General features: G+C 35.2%; 1 protein-coding gene across 2 annotated transcripts in view; it reads left to right on the top strand.

The window, feature by feature from the left end:
- The window catches only part of ADAMTS17 (ADAM metallopeptidase with thrombospondin type 1 motif 17), a 588524-nt gene that overhangs the window by 541052 nt on the left and 23656 nt on the right, over positions 1-23816 (top strand). For both annotated transcript variants that reach the window (XM_001372954.4, XM_016426268.2), the window contains one exon: positions 9684-9888. In XM_001372954.4, the coding sequence (XP_001372991.2) occupies positions 9684-9888 (205 nt within the window). The remainder of the gene's footprint in view (positions 1-9683; positions 9889-23816) is intronic.

The raw sequence follows: 23816 nt of genomic DNA, 5'->3' as shown, positions 1-23816 counted from the left end.
TGATTGATTTGTATGCTGGCTTCATGAGAATAAATTTCTGTGAGTGAGGAAAGTTCTGGGGTTGACTTGTAGCTATAGTTTTACTGGGAATTATGTACCTAAGTAAAAGTTAACCCATGGTAGTCTTTTGGGATTGGGTTTGAGGGTCTGATCTTTTGGTGATCTTTTAGAGAAATAGAGTACAGGTATTTTGCTCTTGTATTATTCCTTCTGAGACTGGGGGGAATAGTAATAATGTCAATTTCATAGATAAGGGATGTTAATGAGAGAGGTCATGCAAGGGGGATTGAGTGGACAGTCACATCTTGCTAAGGGTCACTCTGTGACCTCCTTAGCTACCATGAGTTACTTTGTCAAGACATCGTGACCTGGTGACTCCCAGCAAATATATATCTTGATGTTCATTGACTCAAAGCTGTGGTAGACACAGGATGACAAGAAGATGATCAAAGAAAGGGAAAGTGTCATTACTCAAAGTATATAGAATGGTGATCATAACAGAGCACCTCAGTTTGTTAGTGAAGTAGATAAAGTACTGGGCCTGGAGTCAGGAAGATATGATTTTAAATCTGGCCACAGATATTTACTAGTGTATTTCCCTGGACAAGTCACTTCACCCTGTTTGCCTCAGCTTCCTCTTTAGTAAAGTAATCTGGGGAAGAAAATGGCAAACCATTCCAATACATTTGCCAAGAAAACCCCAAATGGGTTAAAGAAGAGTCAGGCACAACTAAACAACAACAATGATGAGTAAAAGAACATCAGCTGAGATTCCTGGCCTTCATTCCAATTATTTTGGAAAGTTCTTTAAGAATGAAGAAGATAGCACTGCCTGAAAAGAAAAAAAAATATTTCCCCAACTTTCAACATAGTAATGCAATCTATAAAGAATAGAACTTTAATTCTAATTTTTATTTTTGGCTGGATTCTAATGGGGATTATTAAAAACTGGTTTTGTAAGCCTTAATTTAAAAAAAAAAGAAGTGTTTCATCAGGAATAGGTCATGTTAGGCTAGCCGCCCCAAACCCCAAATAGCATAAGCCTAAGTTCAACATTGGTACTTTCATAATGTTAAAAGACTTAGGGAAAGAAATATTAGATAAACTCTCTATGGAGGATCTCTAAAAGACATGGGCACTATTAAATTTGTGTTATTGATACAGAATATGCTAAGTGAAAAGTAAGCTTCATTTCCACCTTTCCTTGTTCAAAGTTCTCACAGTGCCAGATGAGTGGAATGTGAATCCTTGAGACTTTCCCATAAATTAACATGGCTCAAGACTGTCAAAAATAATGTAAATTGGGCTCTCTGGAAGAACACAATTATTTAGATGGCATATAACTACTGGATCACAGGAAAATAATTTCATTCACAGAATGTTAGCATCCCAAATCTAAAGTCAGAAAGTATCCCTTAAACTAAGACCTGCTTTTCAGTACCAGGAATAATAGCTATTCAGGTAATGTTTTAGTTTGCATTTGGTTCTTGGTTTTGGTCCATTTCTTTGATGTCCTTGGTGTAGGGAGTGTTCTGGTAAAGAAGCTACCAATAGAGTTGGCCACTGCCCTAGGTCACTACTGGAGACTTGTCTCCAGTGTGTGTCAGAGTCAGGCTTTAACCATTTTTACTCCTGACTGGGAGTCTATCCATTATGCCATACTGCCTTTTGTATCTTAACAAGACCTAAAATAAAATTATGAGTGATCAATGTAGCATGTGTTCTTTCTCCTAGACTTGCCAGTATTGTCCTTCAGATGTTTCAACCCTTAATCACTTTTGCATTTCTGCAGGTGTTTACCTCAGCAGTAAACAATTGCAATAAGCTTCCTCATACTCCCTTCTAAAAGTATCAGCCCAATAAAAACCAAAGACCATCCATCTGAACCCACCTTTTTTCCCTATGTCATTCCATTGGCTTCAAATAACCTGTGGGTCCAAATTAATTTTTCTGCCTTTTCATTAATAATAATTGTCTTAATAATTTGAGTCAATTTTCTTTAATAATTATAAGTGCTTAGCACAGTGCCTGGCAAAAAGATAGCATTATATAAATATCAGCTATTATTATTATTACTCCCACAATCTTGCTACTAATCATTCAACTAATGCTAAAACTACAATTGAATCCAGAGTCTGAAAAAGTTAATTCAATTAAATATTTATGAAATATTTTGTATTCAAATATAAAAAAGACCAAAGACATTGTAATCTAAATTTACTTTTAAAATACATTACTATCTTTTGTTTTTCTATGACTAAGATTTTTCCCTCCCTCCAAGAGCCATCCCCTCATAATATTTTTAAAAGAGAAAAAATTCAGCAAAACTTATTAATACAGAGAAAACAACCTGACATTTGCAGTTATATTTTATATTGTACATTATGTAGACATTATTTTCCACCTCTGTGAACCACTGCAAAGGAATATAGGGCAATTTTTAAAATATCTCTTCTTTAGAACCAAACTTCTTTATAATTTTGCAATATTTATTTCTATTGTTTTGTGGAAGTTCTTTCTATTTATTAATGCTATAATCATGAATTATATTGTTTTTCTGGTTCTACTTCCTTAATCCTGCATCAGTTCATGTAAATCTCTCCATATTTGTTTGTTTTCATTATTTATTACAGCATAGCAAGACTGCATTTACATCCATGTACCACAATTCATTTAACCATTCACCAATTGATGGGCATCTTTTTTGCTTCCAGTTCTTTGTTCTCACAAAAGATGATGCAAATTTTGATGTACATTAAATGTTTCTTTTGGTCAATGTCTTCTTTGGAGTATATGTCTAACACAGGACTCTCTGGGTCAAAGGGTATGGATATTTTAGCCATTTTACTCAATTATTTTTAATTAACACATTTAGTACCTTCAGGTGTTAGGGAGTACCTGCTAGTATATAGATTTTGTTATATTACAGAGTTTTAGGAGACCCAATTTCCAGTACTGGTTTTCAAATTTATTAGCTGTGTGGAACTGAATAAGTCATTGAAACTTCTCATCTATAAAATGTGGGTAGCACTTGCACCAGCTGTATCACAGGACTCTTGAGCAGAAGGCAGCCTGTTAAGCCAAAAGCATTGTAGAAATATGAGTAGTTGCTGTTATTTCAATAATCATGCTCACAAATTCCAGTGAAAAGATCCATCTTACCAGAAGAATAGATAGTATAGGCTCACCCAAATACATTATTACTAGCCCTTCTCTATATTCAAGTATTCATATTAGTTTAACATACAATTGCAGGAAACACCTTGATCAATGTGGTTGAGTTTAACTTATAAAATAAAGTCTCATCTCAGGCCTAGTCAGCCAAAATGTCACCTGATTGTTCCATGAATATTTTCATTGTCTTTCCTATTCAACTGTACAAGTGGTTTATCTACAGTACAACTAGGCAACAACTGGGACTATCTCCAAAGATAAAATGCAGACAGTGTCTGCCAGAGACTAATACTACAGTATTGAATTGATAGACGTGAGGTCTCTTTATAAAGCCATAATGACAAAGTATGGGTAAAATGTTAGACAATCATATAAAAATCAACAAGATACTATTTGTTAAATACTTGTACTGCTGTGAAGCAACTGCAGAGACTCAGACAGTCTTTTAAAAAAACCAACACTTAATTTTCTGGAGTTCAAAGAGAGGAGTACAGAAATAGTTCCTATTCATAGTTCCAGTAGGGTATATTAGAGAAGAATTGGCAGAGATTAGCCTGCTTTGTGAGCACAGCCATAAATAGGTTTAACATATATCTACAAATGTTTTTGGCTATGTCATCTATTACTTTATGAGGTTATGGGCAGCAGGGATGAGGGAAATTATAAAGGATTAAAAGTTCCTTTACTGGAAGTTAGGAAGCAATGCTGGGAGGATTACTTTCCATCATGTCATATTTTGTAAAATCCTTCCTCTCACAAGAGTAAAGGCAATATATACTGTGAGATGACTATAATAATTATTATTGTTAATAATAATAATAGTGATAATGATGATAACCTGATATCTGAAAGGTCAGGGAGATTTTTTTATGGGAATGAAGTGAGTGAATGCTGGCTTTGGAAAATAAAACTATTTTAATGGGATAAATCTAACTCCCAAAATTCTTAAATTATTTTTATAGAAGAAAATATAACAGGCAGAGCCCATAAAATTAAACTTTAAATCTTCCAATGTCCTATTTTTACACATACCATCATCCAAGAAATTAATTTCTCATACTAGAGCCAGATTTACTATTATAATTGATTACAAAATGCCAGATCTCTGGTTCTCCTAATCAGTAGTATGAGAGAAATAAATTTCTCTTACTATTCACCTTCCTGAATTCTGCCTTTTTTGTATTCAAATTTCTAGTCAATTAAACTGATATTTTAAAAATTTGTGTCAAAGGTCCAAAATTATGGGATCAAATTTTTAGAAGATTAAATTGAATGGTTATAAAAATAGTAGGTTTTTGTCACATAGGTTCAAAAAGTCAACTGTATAAATACAGAATAAAGAGGATACATCCCAACCACAAGTCATAAAGGGAAAATAAATCTGGAGCTATTTTAACCACAAAATTATCAATGTCTGGAAATGGCTGCTAAATAAAATGTAACTTTATACTATGTTAATAGAAACATATCTGCAATAGTAAAGTGTCACACTATATAGTCCATACTGATCAGATCACAGGTATAATGCTATAGGATATTCTGGGTACCAAAGTTTAAGAGGAATTTTGTAATTATGTCATGTAAGAAATAATTCAGGATATTTCTGCTTTGGCTAATAAATTATTGGATTTAGCACCAAAATTAATTTCTCCTGCAAAGTAAAATTTTCATGTTTTTCAAAAAATTCAAAAATTTGAAAATTGTGGAAAATAAGCTTATTTCAATATATAATCTTAAGTAGAGAAACACAGTGTAGCCCCAGAAGCTCAATGTCAATGATCTTTCAAGGTCTTATTTCCATATGATCTTAGCCAAGTCATGTCACCCTTTTAAGAGTGCCTCAATTTCCTTATCTGTAAAATGAGAGGACTGAACTAGATGGTCTCTAATTACTTATAGCTCTAAAATTCTATAATTCTAAATACTTTCCTCTGCTCTTTTTAAAAATTTGTTTCAAGAACCATTCTTCTTTTTCCTTCTTAACTACTCTAAAAGCACCTCTAATCTTTCTAGATCGCCTAATAAAGTGTTGTCTTACTGTTTCCTTTTCAATGTCTTATATATTAACCTGTATTAGATCCTTTATATTTTCTGCCTAATTATATTTTTATCTAATTCCAAATGCTTTGTTTTGAACAATTTAAGAACAGATTATTTGACTTATCATTCTTTGACTTCTTCAAGAATTTTCATTTACTTAGTGCCTCATTTTTTTTTGTCAAGGCGTGGTATTAGGTATTGTTTTCCATTTACCATAAGTAGATTAGATTTTGTGTAATTTAAAGTAATTTAAAATATAAATATATGGAAGACTTAGTGAATATAAGCTCAATAAAGGACATGATAGCAAAAAAAAGAATTAATACCTTTGAGGGTTGTATTAAGAAAGGTATAAAGCACATGAGAAAAGAAGTGACAATTCTGCTATACTTTGCTCTACTACAAACATATCTAGAGTACTGGGTGCCATTTTTTCTAAGGAAGGGCAATAAGCTGAAAACCATGCTGAGAAGGATCACTACAATAATGATGAACTTTGAGACCATACCTCCCAAGGTCCAACTGAAGGAACTCAAATGTTTAGCCTAGTATAAAGATTTCTTTTTTAAACTGGGGCAGGGGGGGTTATATGATAATTTTTGCTATGAAATCACCAATTTCATAACAATGAAATATTTTAAGAATTATCATATGGAAGAGGTGTTAGATATGTTCTTCTTGGAAAAGTACTGAACAAGGAACAATGGGGAGGTTACATGGAGGGAGTTATAAACTTCCTAATATTTGATGCTATCTAAAAGTAGAATAAATTCCCTGGACTCTCCTTACATAAGTCTTCAAACAAAGGTGGGATGACCACTTTTTAGGCATAGTGTAGAGGTCATTTCTCTGAAGATGTGGAATTAACTAGTGTAAGGATTAAATTAGGAGACTGACAAAATAAGAAAGCAACTTTTAATAACTAAGTTTTAATGAGAATATAGAAGAGTTGTAAATTAATGTTATCCCTTTAATCCAGAAAAAAGAAAACATCTAGCAGCTTTTAACAATTAACAATTTAGTTTTATTAAAATAGAAATAGTAGAGTCAAGATGGTGGCCTAGAAGGAGCAGAAGTTCAGACCTCTGAATAACCTTCCTTACCGATCACAAACTGAAAGCTCGTAGGGGATTGAAAATCAAACCTAACAACAAGACAGAGCCAAGGAACCCTCCTGCTGGACTTAATTCAAAAGGTATGCCCCCTGAAAAGCCAGAATCCAAGAACACTTGGGTTTAAGGGGAGAAGACAGTAGAAGACAGTATGGGAGAGATTAGGTTTGGATCAACATCTCACACTCTACACCAAGATAAACTCTGAATAGGTGAATGACCTGAATATAAAGACAGAAACTATAAGCAAATTAGGCAAACATAGAATAGTATACTTGTCAGATTTTTGGGAAAGGAAAGACTTGAAAACCAAGTAAGAGCTAGAAAAAAATCACACAATGTAAAATTAATAATTTTGATTACAACAAATTAAAAAGGTTTTGTACAAACAAAACTAATGCATCCAAAATTAGAAGGGAAGCAACAAACTAGGAAACAATCTTCTTACAATAACCTCTGACAAAGGTCTAATTACTCAAATTTATAAAGAGTTAAACCAGTTGTACAAAAAATAAAGCCATTCTCCAATTGAAAAATGGGCAAGGGACATGAATAGGCAATTTTCAGTTAAAGAAATCAAAACTAGTAATAAGCACATGAAAAAGTGCTCTAAATCTCTTATAATCAGAGATGCAAATCAAAACAACTCTGAGGTATCACCTCACACCTAGCAGATTGGCTAACATGACAGCAAAGGAAAGTAATGAATGTTGGAAGGGAGGTGGCAAAGTTGGGACATTAATTCATTGCTGGTGGAGCTGTGAATTAATCCAACCATTCTAGAGGGCAATTTGGAACTATGCCCAAAGGGCAATAAAAGACTGTCTGCACTTTGACCCAGCCATAGCCCTGCTGGGTTTATACCCCAAAGAGATAATAAGGGAAAAGACATGTACAAAAATATTCATAGCTGCGCTCTTTGTGGTGGCAAAAATTTGGAAAATGAAGGGATGCCCTTCAATTGGGGAATGGTTGCATAAATTGTGGTATATGTTGGTGATGGAATACTCTTGTACTAAAAGGAATAATAAAGTGGAGGAATTCCATGGAGACTGGAACAGCCTCCAGGAATTGATGCAGAGTGAGAGGAGCAGAACCAGGAAAACATTGTACACAGAGACTGATACACTATGGTACAATTGAATGTAATGGACTTCTCTATTAGGGTCAATGCAAAGAACCTGAACAACTTGGAGGAACCTATGAGAAAAACCACTATCCACATCCAGAGGAAACACTGTGGGAGTAAAAACACCAAAGAAAAACAACTGCTTGAATACATGAGTTGAAGGCATATTGTTGGGGATTTAGACTCTAAATGAACTTCCTAGTGTAAACAATAACATGGAAATGGCTTCTGATCAAGGATACATGTAATACCCAATGAAATTGTGTGTTGGCTGCAAGAAAAGTGGGTGGAGGGGAAGGTGGGAAATAATGTGATTATTGTAACCAAGGAATAATGTTCTAAATTGACTCAATAAACCTATTGAAATAGGTGGAAAATAGAGATAGTAAAAGAATAAAATAAATATAGTAAAGGAGGGAAATATAGGAAAGAAGTAAAGAAAGAAATTGCCTAATACCTAACTAGTTATCCTATAACTGCCTATAATTACTACCTAAAACTGCCTATATCTACCTATAACTGTCTATAGTGGTAGTCTCTTGGTGACCGAGAATGATTATTGTCTTTGTGCATTATCATCTATTGATGTACCCTCATGTGGCTTTGAAGTCCAAAGACTGAGGTGCAGAGTTTGTGGCACATGGGGCATGAGACGCCAGTTGTTACGGGAGGTGCAGTTGTGGCCCGGTGTCAGCATTCACGCGCAGCAGCAAGACGTCGACGTCGCTCATCTTCAAAGGTGGTGGCGGCATACTAATAACAGCCACCCCACAAAGTTCCAATCCAATCCACCAATCAAAACCAACCCAATCAGTGTTTAATACAACCCCAATTAAGTCAGTCAATAAAGACCAACCACCACCCAAAAAGTTCAAGAAATAAAAAACTAAAAGCCCCAAATCCCCCAAACCAAAAAGTACTCTTAAGGCTAAAGTCAAAAGCCCTCTAATGTTTAAAGCCCTCTCAGTAAGCTCAGGCTCAGCTTTTATATTCCAGGAACTAAATGCCAACCACCAACCCAACACACTCCCAGCTGCCAGCTTCCCCACAACTTCCAGCACCTAACTGTCAGCAAATGACTCCCCCAACTGCCAGCACCTAACTGTCAGCAACTGACGAACCAACCAACTGACCCTCACCCCTTTTCTACCCTTTTTCTACCTCACTTCCAGTCTCTATGGTTCTTCCTTCCTGTCTCTATGGTTTCTAAATCTTATCACTGTAAACTGGTTAATCCCTACACATCTCTAAGGTAAGAGGACTTCCATGTCCCCTGTTAAATTAGAGAAAAAGAGTAAAGAATTCCTTTTTACACTAGAAAGTCTCTAAGACTGCTCCCAATCCAATTTTGCAATCTGCAATCAAAGGAACAATGAGTAATACTGAAGAATAGAAAACCTGGAGAAGAAGAAAACATATAATGTCTGTCTATTCAAGAATTATCATATGAAGTAAATAGTAAATTTATTCTGTCCTGAGCCAGAGGAGTGGAAATGTGGTATCCTCAAAGCCAGTAAGTCCTAGGTTTAAATTCTCCCACTGACATTCTGATTGTGTACCATGATCATCATTTGAAGATGCAAACCTATATGAGGGACTATCCTCATACAGGCATTCCCTAAAATAATTACATCATAGGTTAATGTTTTATCCCAATTGATATTACAAAAATAGATCAAAGTTATAGGAAAACAGATTTTAGTCAATTTAAAGAAAAATATGATTATAATAAGAGCTATCCAAGAATATAATGGGCTACTTTGCAAACTAGTGCAACACTCATTATTAGAAATATTCAAGCAGATGTCTACTTATCAATATGTAATAAAAAGAGATTCCTGCATTAGGAACTTTGGACTAGATGGCCAATAAGGTCGTTTATAGATCTACACAGGAATTAAATTCAGTATATTTGCCTCACAAAGTTCCTTATTCCTGGCTTTCTTCTTCCATCTCTTCCCCTACACTTTTTCCAGAAGTTGAAAGAGAGAGTGCCAAAATTTAGCTCATGGGAATATTAGGGAAGTGGGCAAATTCATAAAATTCTAGATTAGAGACCCGATCAATTCAATCTCACTAAGGATTGTGTCTAAAGAAGATTCTAAAGGTTGAGCTGCTTTTACTGTACACATTCACTCATTGCTTTTTTAAAATAGTCTTTGGAAGGATTCCAAAGCAAAATGTGTAGCCTGTATTTTCTCATATTGTTTGTCTATTTCTCTGTGCAGGTGGATGACAGGACATTGGAGTCCCTGCTCAGCAACTTGTGAGAAGGGCATTCAGCACCGAGAGGTGACTTGTGTTTATCAATTGCAGAATGGTACCTATGTTAATACTCGAGATTTTTATTGCCTCAGTCACAAACCAACAACAGTTCAAAGTTGTGAAGGCCGTGACTGCCTTTCTATCTGGGAAGCATCTGAATGGTCAAAAGTAAGTACTTGATCTTTTAATTAAAGTAACAAAGCTAGCTAGCTGTGTCTTATAAGTAATATATCCTAATTTAATTAATTAATTAAAAATTCAGCAGAATTAGAAATCTGAACAGAGCTGAATCTGAGGTATTTGGCAAGTTAGCCTACACCCAATATATAAATCCCCAAATCCTCTATTCTCCCTTGTTGTTGCCCATGTCATGTGTTCAGTCATTTTAGTCCTGTCTGACTCTTCATGACCCCATTAGGGTTTTTTTTTGGCAAAGATATTGGATTGGTTCTGCCATTTATTTCTCTAGCTCATTTTTCAGAGGAAACTACAGCAAATAATGTAGAAATTTTAGAGTTTAAATAAGTAATTATAACTTTGTTATTAGGATCTATAATTTCATAGGCTATTTATACAAACTAAAAACAAATGATTTTAGAAACAAAAAACTGTGTGGAAAATCTTTTTTTTTTTTAAAAATATATTTTATTTGATCATTTCCAAGCATTATTCGTTAAAGACATAGATCATTTTCTTTTCCTCCCCCCCCCCCACCCCCCATAGCCGACGCGTAAGTCCACTGGGCATTAGATGTTATCTTGATTTGAACCCATTGCTTTGTTGATAGTATTTGCATTAGAGTGTTCATTTAGAGTCTATCCTCTGTCATGTCCCCTCAACCTCTGTATTCAGGCAGTTGCTTTTTCTCAGTGTTTCCACTCCCATAGTTTATCCTTTGCTTATGAATGGTGTTTTTTTCTCCTGGGTCCCTGCAAGTTGTTCAGGGACATTACACCACCACCAATGGAGAAGTCCATTACGTTCGATTATACCACAGTGTGTTTGTCTCTGTGTACAATGTTCTCCTGGTTCTGCTCCTCTCGCTCTGCATCACTTCCTGGAGGTTGTTCCAGTCTCCATGGAACTTCTCCACTTTATTATTCCTTTTAGCACAATAGTACTCCATCACCAACATATACCACAGTTTGTTCAGCCATTCCCCAATTGATGGGCATCCCCTCGTTTTCCAGTTTTTGGCCACCACAAAGAGCGCGGCTATGAATATTTTTGTACAAGTCTTTGTGTCCATTATCTCTTTGGGGTACAGACCCAGCAGTGCTATGGCTGGGTCAAAGGGTAGATATTCTTTTAGCACCCTTTGGGCATAGTTCCAAATTGCCCTCCAGAATGGTTGGATCAGTTCACAGCTCCACCAGCAATGAATTAATGTCCCTATTTTGCCGCATCCCCTCCAGCATTCATTACTTTCCTTTGCTGTTATGTTAGCCAATCTGCTAGGTGTGAGGTGATACCTCAGAGTTGTTTTGATTTGCATCTCTCTGATTATGAGATGTAGAGCACTTCCTCATGTGCTTGTTAATAGTTTTAATTTCTTTATCTGAGAACTGCCTATCCATTTCCCTTGCCCATTTATCAATTGGAGAATGGCTTGATTTTTTGTACAATTGATTTAGCTCTTTATAAATATGAGTAATTAAACCTTTGTCAGAGGTTTCTATGAAGATTTTTTCCCAATTTGTTGTTTCCCTTCTGATTTTAGTTATATTGGTTTTGTTTGTACAAAAGCTTTTTAGTTTGATGTAGTCAAAATTATTTATTTTACATTTTGTGATTCTTTCTATATCTTGCTTGGTTTTAAAGCCTTTCCCCTCCCAAAGGTCTGACATGTATACTATTCTGTGTTTACCCAATTTACTTATGGTTTCCTTCTTTATGTTTAAGTCACTCACCCATTTTGAATTTATCTTGGTGTAGGGTGTGAGGTGTTGATCTATTCCTAGTCTCTCCCACACTGTCTTCCAATTTTCCCAGCAGTTTTTATCGAATAGTGGATTTTTGTCCCAAAAGCTGGGATCTTTGGGTTTATCGTATACTGTCTTGCTGAGGTCGCTTTCCCCCAGTCTATTCCACTGATCTTCCTTTCTGTTTCTTAGCCAGTACCAAATTGTTTTGATGACTGCTGCTTTGTAATATAGTTTTAGGTCAGGGACTGCAAGGCCCCCATCATATGTGTTTTTTTTCATTATTTCCCTGGATATCCTTGATCTTTTGTTCTTCCAAATGAACTTTGTTATGGTTTTTTCTAAATCAGTGAAGAAGTATTTTGGGAGTTCAATGGGTATGGCACTAAATAGATAAATAAGTTTGGGTAGGATGGTCATTTTTATTATATTGGCTCGTCCTATCCATGAGCAGTTAATGTTTTTCCATTTGTTCAAGTCTAGTTTTAGTTGTGTGGCGAGTGTTTTGTAGTTGTGTTCATATAGTTCCTGTGTTTGTCTTGGGAGGTAGATTCCTAGGTATTTTATTTTGTCTAAGGTGATTTTGAATGGGATTTCTCTTTCTAGTTCTTGCTGCTGAGCTGTGTTGGAGATATATAGAAAAGCTGATGATTTATGTGGGTTTATTTTGTATCCTGCAACTTTGCTAAAGTTGTTGATTATTTCAATTAGCTTTTTGGTTGAATCTCTAGGATTCTTTAAGTAGACCATCATGTCATCCGCAAAGAGTGATAACTTGGTCTCCTCCTTGCCTATTTTGATGCCTTCAATTCCTTTATCTTCTCTAATTGCTACTGCTAGTGTTTCTAGTACAATGTCAAATAGTAGAGGTGATAATGGGCATCCTTGTTTCACTCCTGATCTTATTGGGAATGCATCTAGTTTATCCCCATTGCAGATGATATTAGCTGTTGGTTTTAGATAAATACTGTTTATTATTTTTAGGAATGACCCTTCTATTCCTATGCTTTCTAGTGTTTTTAATAGGAATGGGTGTTGTATTTTATCAAAGGCTTTTTCTGCATCTATTGAAATAATCATGTGATTCTTGCTAGTTTGCTTGTTGATGTGGTCAATTATGTGGATGGTTTTCCTAATGTTGAACCAGCCCTGCATCCCTGGTATGAATCCTACTTGATCATGGTGAATGATCCTTCTGATCACTTGCTGGAGTCTTTTTGCTAGTATCCTATTTAAGATTTTTGCATCTATATTCATTAGGGAGATTGGCCTATAGTTTTCTTTCTCTGTTTTTGACCTGCCTGGTTTTGGAATCAGTACCATGTTTGTGTCGTAAAAGGAGTTTGGTAGAACTCCCTCTTTGCTTATTATGTCAAATAGTTTGTATAGTATTGGGATTAACTGTTCTCTGAATGTTTGATAGAATTCACAGGTGAATCCATCAGGCCCTGGGGACTTTTTCTTAGGAAGTTCTTTGATGGCTTGTTGGATTTCAATTTCTGATATGGGATTATTTAGGAATTCTATTTCCTCTTCTGTTAGTCTAGGCAGTTTGTATTTTTGTATATATTCATCCATTTCTCCTAAATTGGTGTATTTATTGCCATATAATTGGGCAAAGTAATTTCTAATGATTGCCTTAATTTCCTCCTCATTGGAGGTGCTGTCCCCCTTTTCATCTTTAATGCTGTGAATTTGCTTTTCTTCCTTCCTTTTTTTAACTAGATTGACCAGTACCTTGTCTATTTTGTTTGTTTTTTCAAAGTACCAGCTTCTTGTCTCATTTATTAAATCAATAGTTCTATCACTTTCGATTTTATTAATTTCTCCCTTAATTTTTAGGATTTCTAATTTGGTTTTCTGCTGGGGGTTTTTAATTTGATCGCTTTCCAGTTTTTTCATTTGTATTTCCAATTGATTGATCTCTGCTCTCCCTTGTTTGTTAATATAAGCATTCAGGGATATGAATTTACCTCTGATTACTGCTTTGGCTGCATCCCAAAAGGTTTGAAAGGATGTTTCGCATTGTCATTTTCCTCGATGAAATTATTAATTGTTTCTATGATTTCTTCTTTAACTAAACGGTTTTGGAGTATCATATTGTTTAATTTCCAATTGGTTTTAGATTTGGTTTTCCATGTACCATTACTAATCATTATTTTTATTGCCTTGTGATCTGAGAAGGCTGCATTCATTATTTCTGCTTTTCTGCATTTGTGTGCTATGTTTCTGTGACCTAATGTATGGTCAATTTTTGTGAATGTGCCATGTGGTGCTGAGAAGAAGGTGTATTCCTTTTTATCCCTATTTATTTTTCTCCATATGTCTATTAATTCTAATTTTTCTAAGATTTCATTCACTTCTTTTACCTCTTTCTTATTTATTTTTTGATTTGATTTATCTAAATTTGATAATGGTTGGTTTAAGTCTCCCAATAGTATGGTTTTATTGTCTATTTCTTCCTTCAATTCTCCTAGTTTCTCCATTAGAAATTTGGGTGCTATATTATTTGGTGCATACATATTGATTAATGATATTTCCTCGTTGTCTATAGTCCCTTTTAACAAAATATAATTACCTTCCCTATCCCTTTTGATCAGGTCTATTTTTGCATTGGCTTTATCAGATATCATGATTACCACTCCTGCCTTCTTTCTATCAGTTGAAGCCCAGAAGGTCTTACTCCATCCTTTAATTCTGACCTTGTGGGTGTCAACCCGCCTCATGTGTGTTTCTTGAAGACAACATATGGTAGGGTTTTGGATTCTAATCCATTCTGCTATTCATCTACGTTTTATGGGTGAGTTCATCCCATTCACGTTCAAAGTTATGATTGTCATTTGTGGACTCCCTGGCATTTTGATTGCCTTCCCTAATTCTAACCTTTTCTTCTTCGGCTCTACCTTTTAGTCCAGTGATTTACTTTGAAACAGTCCCCCTTGTCCCCTCCCTTGATGTTTCCCTTTTTAGTCCCTCCCTTTTTGTTCCCTCCCCCTCCCCCCTCTCTTTCCCTCCCTTTTTGTTCTCCCTCTCCCCCTCCCCCCCTTGGTTTTCCCTTCTCCTTACCCTTGTTGGGTAAGATAGAATTCAAGATCCCAATGGATCTGGATGTTTTTCCCTCTCAGAGCTGATTTCCCTGAGATTGAGGTTTAAGTAACCCCCCCCCTCTTCCTCTCCTTCTTATAGGAGTTTTCTTCCCCTCCCCTTCCCATGTGAATCTTTGTGTGAGAATGATTATTCTATTTGGTCTTTCTTTACCCCCTATTTATACATTACATTTTTTCCCCCACATGTTAGTATACATATGTTGATATAAATGTAGTCCTTATAGAAGAGAGTTTGAGTAAAAGAAGAAGATAACATTTTCCCCTTTCCTTAATATTTACCTTTTCAGGTATTCCTTGCTCTTTGATTTTCGGTATCAAACTTTCCACAGAGCTCTGGTCTTTTCTTTGCAAAAAGTTGGAAGTCTTCTATTTTGTTGAATGCCCATACTTTCCCTTGGAAGTATATAGTCAGTTTTGCTGGGTAGCTGATTCTTGGTTGGAGACCCAGCTCTCTTGCCTTTCTGAAGATCATGTTCCATGCCTTACGATCATTCAGAGTAGAACTTGCAAGGTCTTGGGTGACCCTGATTGGCATTCCTTTATATCTAAATTGTCTTTTTCTGGCTTCCTGTAGGATTTTTTCTTTTGTTTGATAGCTTTGGAATTTGGCAATTACATTCCTGGGAGTTGTCTTTTGGGGGTTTAGTGTAGAAGGTGTTCTGTGAGCTCTGTCAGTGGCTGTATTGCCCCCTTGTTCTAGAATCTCTGGGCAATTTTCTTTGATTATATCTTGTATCACCATGTCCAGTTTGGTGTTTATTTCTGGCTTTTCTGGGAGTCCAATTATTCTTAAATTATCCCTTCTCCCCCTATTTTCCAGATCTATCACCTTGTCGGTGAGATATTTTATGTTCTCTTCTAATTTCTTGGTATTTTGGCTTTGCTTTATTGATTCTTGCTCTTTTACACGATCGTTGTCTTCCAGCTGCCTGATTCTGGCCTTTAAAGCCTGGTTTTCTTTTACAGTTTGGTCAAACTGGTTTTGTAGATGCGTGAATTTCTTTTGCATTATTTCCAACTTTTCCTCCCAGAAGGCTTCCATCTTTTTGGTCATTTCTGATTCAAATTCTTCATAGGTTTGTGGAGAGTTTCCATTTCCTTTGGAAGGTTTTGGAGCATTTTCTTGTATATCTTCTTCTATCTGCTCTGTATTTTGTATTTTGGCTCCATAGAATGTGTCCAAAGTCGCCCCTTTCTTCTTATTTTTCTTGGTATTTTGGGGCTTCTGTGGTTCTGTGGAGTTTGCCATTTCTGAATGTGGAGGATTAGCTTTTCTTATCTCTGGTGATCCGAGGCTTTAGTCCTGGGCAGATGTTGGTTCTATGAGTTTTCCCTGGGTTAAACTGAATATGCCTCACTGGAACTGGAATGGAAGGGTCAGACCACGAGGCCACACTCTCCCCCTAGCTCGCTTTCAGGAAGTTGCCTTCAGAATCGCTGGCCGTGAGGCTGTTTCCTCAGCCTGCGGGGGGATGGGCTGCAGCTTTCCCAAGCTCTAGGGCAAGGACTTTCACTGCGACTTGGATAGCAGGATCCAGCCCGTGAGGCTGTCTTGCCCGCCCTGAGGGTTGCTGTTGTTTGACCAGCTCTCTGCAGCGGAAGCCCCAGGCAGTAACTTTCACCGGGACTGTAGAAGGCCCTGAGGGTTCTGCTCTCTGAGCCCGGCCGGGCTGCGGCTTCCGGGAGCCTTGGACTCTGCGCTCCTACCCCTGAGGTCCGAGTGATCTCGGGTTCTGGCTTTTAAGGGGAGCCGTACCTTTTGAACCGGGTCCAGGTCCAGGAGGAGGGTTCCCAGGGTCTGTGCTGTTGATCGTTTTGAATTTCGGCGCCTTAGGAGCTTATGGTTTGAGATCGGTCGGGAAGGGTTTTCAGGAGATCTGAGCTTTAGCTTTCTCTAAGCCGCCATCTTAACCGGAAGTCCCTGTGTGGAAAATCTTAAGTGAGTCCTAAATACTGAAAATTATGCCACTTCAACTTAAAACTCTCTTGAGGTTTAGTCCTCCATGACATTACTTTAAAATCTGACATAATTATTTGAAAATAAAAATATTCTGCATTTCTAAAGATTAAAAAGCATTTTATAATTAATAAATCTATAATTTTTGCAGTATTTCTCTGACTTAGGTAGGTGACATCTCACTATTCAATGCAATGTGGTTAAGAACAGAGGAAAGACATCAGTTTCTGAAAGTGATTGTTGAACAACACAAGAATAGCATCCAAGTCTAATGATACTCTCCAATGTACTATTCTTTGATTCTAATTTAAGAGGAATGACCTCAAGATACAAGTTAAAGAACCTAAAATCAAATACTACATACCCTCTAGGAACTTAATAAATGCAACCTGAATATCCAAAATTTATTCTAACTTCTATCCAATAATATTGAAAGAAAAAAAAATTTTCAGGTAGCAAGTTTCTTTTTCAAATCTATTTAATTGTTCATTCTTCTCTTCTGTCATCATCATTACCACTGTTAGTAATCTGATGCCCATACTGCTAGGTACCATATTAATATATAGTAATTATATTATTATTTATTATGATATGACATTGTTGTTTGTTTAGTGTCTCCTCAGTATAAAGCCTGAGAAAGAGTAAATGCTTAATAATTGGGTATATACTTTAATTTCTTTGGACCTTTGTTTCCTCATCCATAAAATGAAAGTATTAAACTGAAATAAAGTCTCCAGCTGGTGGGAGGAAGGAGGTATATGAACTTGGTTTTGAATATAATTGATTTCCATTATGAACTTTTTGAGTGTGTTATACATTCATTTATTTATTTATTTTTGCTTTTGTTTTATGCATTTAAAGACATTATTCTGAGAAGAGCAAAAATGTTTGATCCATGATTTTGATATCCAAGATATTAAGAAAGTTTAAATTTGATTCTTGTTTTCCATATTACTATAAGTTCTTATAGAGAATTACTCCTGGAAAATTGGTTCAGAAGATTTTTTTCTTCTGTCCTGTGGCACTATTTTTATATTGCAGTAAGTTGAAATCAAGAGGGTCAGCTTTTCAGTGTGTTAGTCAGAACTACAAATTATATGACTATTAAAAAGATCCTGGAAAGAAATCAATTATGTCTTATGTTTAAATCCTGAATATTGATTCTGGAAATACCATTTTATCATTGGTTATTTCATATTCAAAAACTGTACTTTACATTAATGATTTTGATTTTTTGCCCACTAAACAAAAAAAAATAGTTGAATAAAGTACAAATTCTACTCAGATCCTTTCATAATAGGTCTTTTTTCTTTTTTTCAGAAAAGTTAAATCCAAGATAGTCTCCAGTGTGGAAAATATTTTTAATTTTAATGTTCATTTTTTTTCTTTTTTGCCAAACAGTTGGAATTATTTTGGATAAAAAAGTACTCAGCCCATTTTTAATGAATGAAAGGATAGAGAAGAACTTGCAAAAGGTGGCCCTTTTTTTTGACTGGTTAAGAACTGAATTTGAAGCTAATGAAAAACTTGTCCAATGTGTAATGTTCTTACTCTCTTGCAATGACAATATCCCACTAGGTCTAAGTTCCAAAATAGTCTTTGTTGTCTTTTTTTTTTAACTAAAATTTCATCATCAAAAAAGCTATACATATGCAAGCATACATAAAGAACATTGCATCTGAAAATAGTTCACAATTACAGTTTATTTAAATTAGTATTTAAGTACATTTCAGTTCCTCTCTCATTGTTGTTTATTTCTTAAAAACCCTTTATTTCCATCTTAGAATCAGTACTGTGTATTGGTTCCAAGGCATAATAGTAAGGACTAGGTAATGGGTGTTAAGTGACTTGTCCAGGGTCATACAGCTAGGAAATGTGTACAGTCATTTTTGAACCTAGGACCTCCCATCTCTGGGTCTAGCTCTAAGTCCACTGAGCCATACAGCTGCCTCCTGCTGCCCCCACAGTGTTTATTTCATTCACAATTCAGTATAACCCTTATTGTATACATTGCTTTGGAATGCTTTCTTCTAATTCCCCCTTAAATTTTGGCCCAAAATCATAGGTTTTTGCTTCACAAGATATACAAGTTCCTTTTGCAGTCAGTGGTTTTAACCTCTCCTACTAACATTATTTGGTGTTTTTATTTTGTCTTAATTAGAGCTGGGCTTTTTAGCTTTTTTCCTTAATTTTCCCAATGTCTCTGTCTAAACCCATATAAGAAAGAAAAAAAGAGACAACAATTCCTCATCAGTGTTGTCTTCACAGGGAGTAAAAATAATCACATAGTTTTCCTCTTTATCAGTGGTGTGAGCTACATGATGGTCTGTCAGAAGAAGCCTTCTGACTGCCTCCCTTTGGGGTGTTTTTTTTTTACTTAATTTAAAAGCTCAGAGTTAAATGACACTTTAAAGGTTTACAAAGCTCTTTCCTCATAGCCCAGGGAGGGTGGTTGTGCAAGTACCCTCATTTCACAGCTGAAAAACTGTTCATGGTCCCACAGCTCATAAATGTCAGAGCAGGGATTTATTGAATATAACTTGGCCTAAGATTCCCCTCCCTCCTCATACCTTCTGATTATACCTTCTTTAGCTAGATCCAGGGAGAACCAGCAATTTTTGTTTTTGTGGTCTCTTTAACCACCAGCATACATACCAAATCAAACACACACCTGATGTCTGATACAGAGTTTGGATTTACAAGCATCCCAGACTAGTACAGAAAACTGTTTTCTAACAAAACAGGAATGTTAGAACAAGTCATTTTTAATCAACATTGTGACCTATACCATTCTATTTCTCCCCCATCTTAAACCTTCTAAACCTATTTTTCATCTTTACCCAAACCTCCAAATCCTCAGTACTTCCCAGTCCATCAGATTTCTATAACTCTTATTCTTCTCTTCTCAGTCTTCCCTCTATTACCAGTTTACCTCTGTACTTTCCTGTTTTCTCAAAGCATTTGCCTCCCTTAAAGTAGTTAGTGTCTGCACCTTGACTAATTGGAACCCTGGATCACTCCCACCATCTAGCAGCTCTGCTCCTTCTCACCAGATATTGAATGAAACTGGAGACCATCATGTCACTGAACTGACAGTTTCCACTACATATTTACATTAGTCAATCTCATCTGGACACTCACCATGGCAAGGCAATTCTTTTACTACTCCAAAATCAATTCTTTGTCACTCACCACAGAGGTTGTTCTAGACCTTCTCTTCTCAAGCCTTCCACATCACCCCTTCCCTCTGCCTCTAAACTGGGAACAAGGATTCATTCTTTATAGAGGAAACACAGAAGAGGCAGCTAAGAGGATCAGTGAATAGAGAGCAAGACACAGAACAAATCTGGCCTCAGACACTTCCTAGCTATATGACCCTGAGCAAGTCATTTAATCCCAACTGCCTAGCCCTTACAATTCTTCTGCCTTGGAACTAATACTTAATTTTGATTCTAAGACAAGAGGTGAAAGTTTAAAAATAATACAGATAATTCACCATGAGCTTTTTTCTACCACTTTTCTATATCTCAGAAGCCCCTATCATTCATTATTTTTGCCTCCTTTGTTTCGGTGTCTGATGAAGAGGCATTTTCCTCACAAAGGCCAATCTTTCTGCATTTGCCCTTGATCCTATCTTCTCCCATCTGTTGGTAACACATAGAAATGTTGGTAATTTATTTGGATTTATTTTATATCTTTCAATTTTGATGAAGTTGTTTATTATTTCAACTGGTTTTTAGTTTATTCTCTAAAATTCTCTAAGTTTTCCATCATATCTCCTGCAAAGTTATAGTTTGGTTTCCTCATTCACTATTCTGATTCCTTCTGTCTCTTTCTCTTCTCTTATTGTATATCTAGTATTTCTAATTTAATATTGAATAATCATGGTGATAATAGACATCTCTGCTTCACCTCTAATTTTACTGAGAAGGCTTCTATCTTATCCATGTTAGAGATAATGCTTATGATGATTTTAAATAAATACTATTTATCATTTTAAGTAAAGCTCCATTTATCCCTATGCATCATAGTATTTTAATAGAAATGCATGTTGTAATTTGTCAAAAATATATTTCCACATATATTGAGATAAGTATCTATTGTTGTTTTGTGATTTATATGGTCAATTATGCTGATAGTTTTCCTAATACTGAACAAGCCCTGCTTTCTGGATATAAATCCCACTTGGTCATTGTATATTATCTTTGTGATGTATTGCTACAATCTACTTGCTAGTATTTTATTTAAATTTTTCCATCAATATTCTTTTGAGGAATTCTTGTATAGATTTCTTCTCTGTTTTTGTTCTTTCTAATTTAGGTAGTAGCATCACTAAATTGGTAAGGGTCTTTATTGTGACTCTTTGCCTATTTTTTAAAAATTAATTGTTCATTAAATGTTTGGTAGAATTCACTTGTGAGTCAATCTGTCTGATCCTGGGGATTTTCATCTTAGGGTACTCATTGAGGAATGACTTAATTTATTTTCCTAAAATAGGACTATTTAAATCTTCTTTTTCCTTTTTCTCTTAGTCTGGGCAACTTATAGTTTTTTAAATATTCATCTATTTCACTTAGATTGTTAGATTTATTGACATATAATGGGGCAAAAAAAAATAATAGCTCCTAAAAATAATTTCCCCTTCATTGGTGGTAAACTTACCCTTTTTATTTTTAATACTGGAATTTGTTTTCTTCTTTTCTAATCAAATTGACCAATGTTTTATCTATTTTATTAATTTTTCACAAAACTAGCTGCTAGTATTATTTATTAGGCCAATGATTTTCTTACTTTTACTTTTATTCATCCCAACTTTGATTTTTTAGGATTTCCAATATGGTGTTTTATTAGATATTTCTAATTTACTCTCTTTCTAGTCTTTTTAGTTGCATGCCTATTTCACTGTTTGCTCTTTCTGTATTTTATTTATAAAAGCATTTAGAGATATAGTTTCCCCTAAGTACTGCTTTGACAATATTTCATAAATTTTGGTATGTTGTCTCAATGCTGTTATTCTTTTTAGTGAATCATTGATTATTTTTTTAATTTGCTCTTTGACTCACATTTTATAGAATTAGATTATTTAGCTTCCAATTATTTTAAATCCATTTCCATTGTCCTTTACTGAATATGCTTTTTATTACACTATGGTCTGAAAAGCATGCATCTAATATGTCTGCTTTTCTGCATTTGGTTGTAAGGTTTTTATGGAGAAAGAGGTGGTAAGATTTTGTGAATGTGTCATGTTCAGCTGAGGGAAAAGAGGTATATTCCTTTCTTTTCCCATCAGGTAAAAGGTTTCTCCAAAGGACTATAATATCTAAGTTTTCTAAAATTCTATTCACCTCTTTATCTTCATTCTTATTTATTTTTGTTATATTTATCTAGTTCTAAGGGGGTGAAGATTTGAACCCCAGACTTCAATCCCCAGAAGTCCTTAGTACTTCCCAGAATTCCCTATCATCTCACCTGAGTGTGAGAACACAATTTTTATTTAAAGGGCTCTCTGCCTCCCAAGAGCCTCTCTCTTCTTCTGCTTCTAAGCATAAGCATCTCTCTACCTGGCAGGCAAGATGTAAGTAGCTGTGAATGGGCTATGTGCCCTAGGCATGTGCTTTCTTATTTTGCATTTCTTTATCCTTGATTTCTAATAATCTTTAACAAACCTTTAAAATATAATACTTTTAGTAGAGAACTAATTTAACTGTCATGGGGGGGAAAGTTGAGGTCTCTTACTAGTATAGTTTTATTGTCAATTTCTCTTTTAGGAATCTGGATACTATGCTATTTGGTGTGTATAGGTTTAGCATTGATATTACTTCATTGTTTATAGTACCTTTAGTCAAAATTTATTTTCCTTGCTTATCTCTTTTAATTAGGTCCATTTTTGCTTTTGCTTTATCTGAAATCCTGATTATTACCTCTACTTTTTTTTTTAATTCAGCTGAAGCATAATAGATATTGCTTCAACCTCTTATTTTTGCTTGGTATGCTTCTCTCTGTTTAAAATGTGTTGTCTTTGAAAAACATGCTGTTGGATTCTGGTTTCTAATCCATGCCACTCTCCACTGCTATTGTGTTGATGGGTTCATCCCATTCACATTTACAGTTATTATTACTAACTGCCTGTCCCCACCACCACCATTCTATTTTCCCCTATTTCTTCTTCTCTCTCTTTTTATTGTGCCCCTTCTCAAAAGTCTGTTTTGTTTCTGGTCAATTTCCTCCCTCATTCTGGCCTCCCTTCTAATACCCCCTCTATCTCATATTCTCTTCCTCTTCTACTTCCCTATTGAGTAAGATAGATTTCCTTACCTAATTTTGTGTGTATATTATTTCCTCTATAAGCCAATTTTAATTAAGGCAAATTTTCAGTAACTCCTCCATCGTTTCTTTCATGGTAAAGGCTCTTCCTTGTGAGCATTTTTAAAATGAAATAATTTCCCCCTTTCTAACCCCTCCTTTCTCCCTTCTCAGAGTGTATTTTTTTACGCACCACTTAATTTTATTTTTTGGAAATCATCTTATCATGTCAATTCACACCCTTTTATTCTATGTATGCTTCTTCTAATTTCCCTAATAATGATAAAGTTTTTATGAGTTACAAGTATAATTTTCCCATGTAGGATTATAAATAATTTAACCCTATTGAATCCATTTTTAATTTTCTTCCATATTTATCTTGTTATGCTCCTCTTCAATCTTATATTTCATAGGTTTTTTATTTAGCTCTTATCCTTTCCTCAGGAATACTTTAAAGTTCTATATTTCATTAAATATATCTTTTTTTTTCTCCTGAAAGATTATACTGGTTTTTCTGGGTAGGCTACACTTGGTTGTAATTCTTTGCCTTCCAAAATATCATTTTCAAAGTCCTCCTCTCCTTAATATGGAAGGTACTAAATCTTCTGTGATCCTGACTGTGGCTCCATGACACTTGAATTGTTTCTCTCTGATTGCTTGAAGCATTTTTCTCCTTGAAGTAGGGACTCTGGAATTTGGCTATAATCATCATTAGAGTTTTCATTTTAGGAACTCTTTCAGGAAGTAATTGCTGGATTCTTTCAATTTCAAATTCAAATTCAAAAAATTTCCATTTTATCCTCTGGG

The sequence above is a fragment of the Monodelphis domestica genome, chromosome 1 (assembly GCF_027887165.1).
Source record: "Monodelphis domestica isolate mMonDom1 chromosome 1, mMonDom1.pri, whole genome shotgun sequence".
Lineage (NCBI taxonomy): Eukaryota > Metazoa > Chordata > Mammalia > Didelphimorphia > Didelphidae > Monodelphis > Monodelphis domestica.
This window is presented reverse-complemented; position numbering and strand designations above follow the sequence as displayed.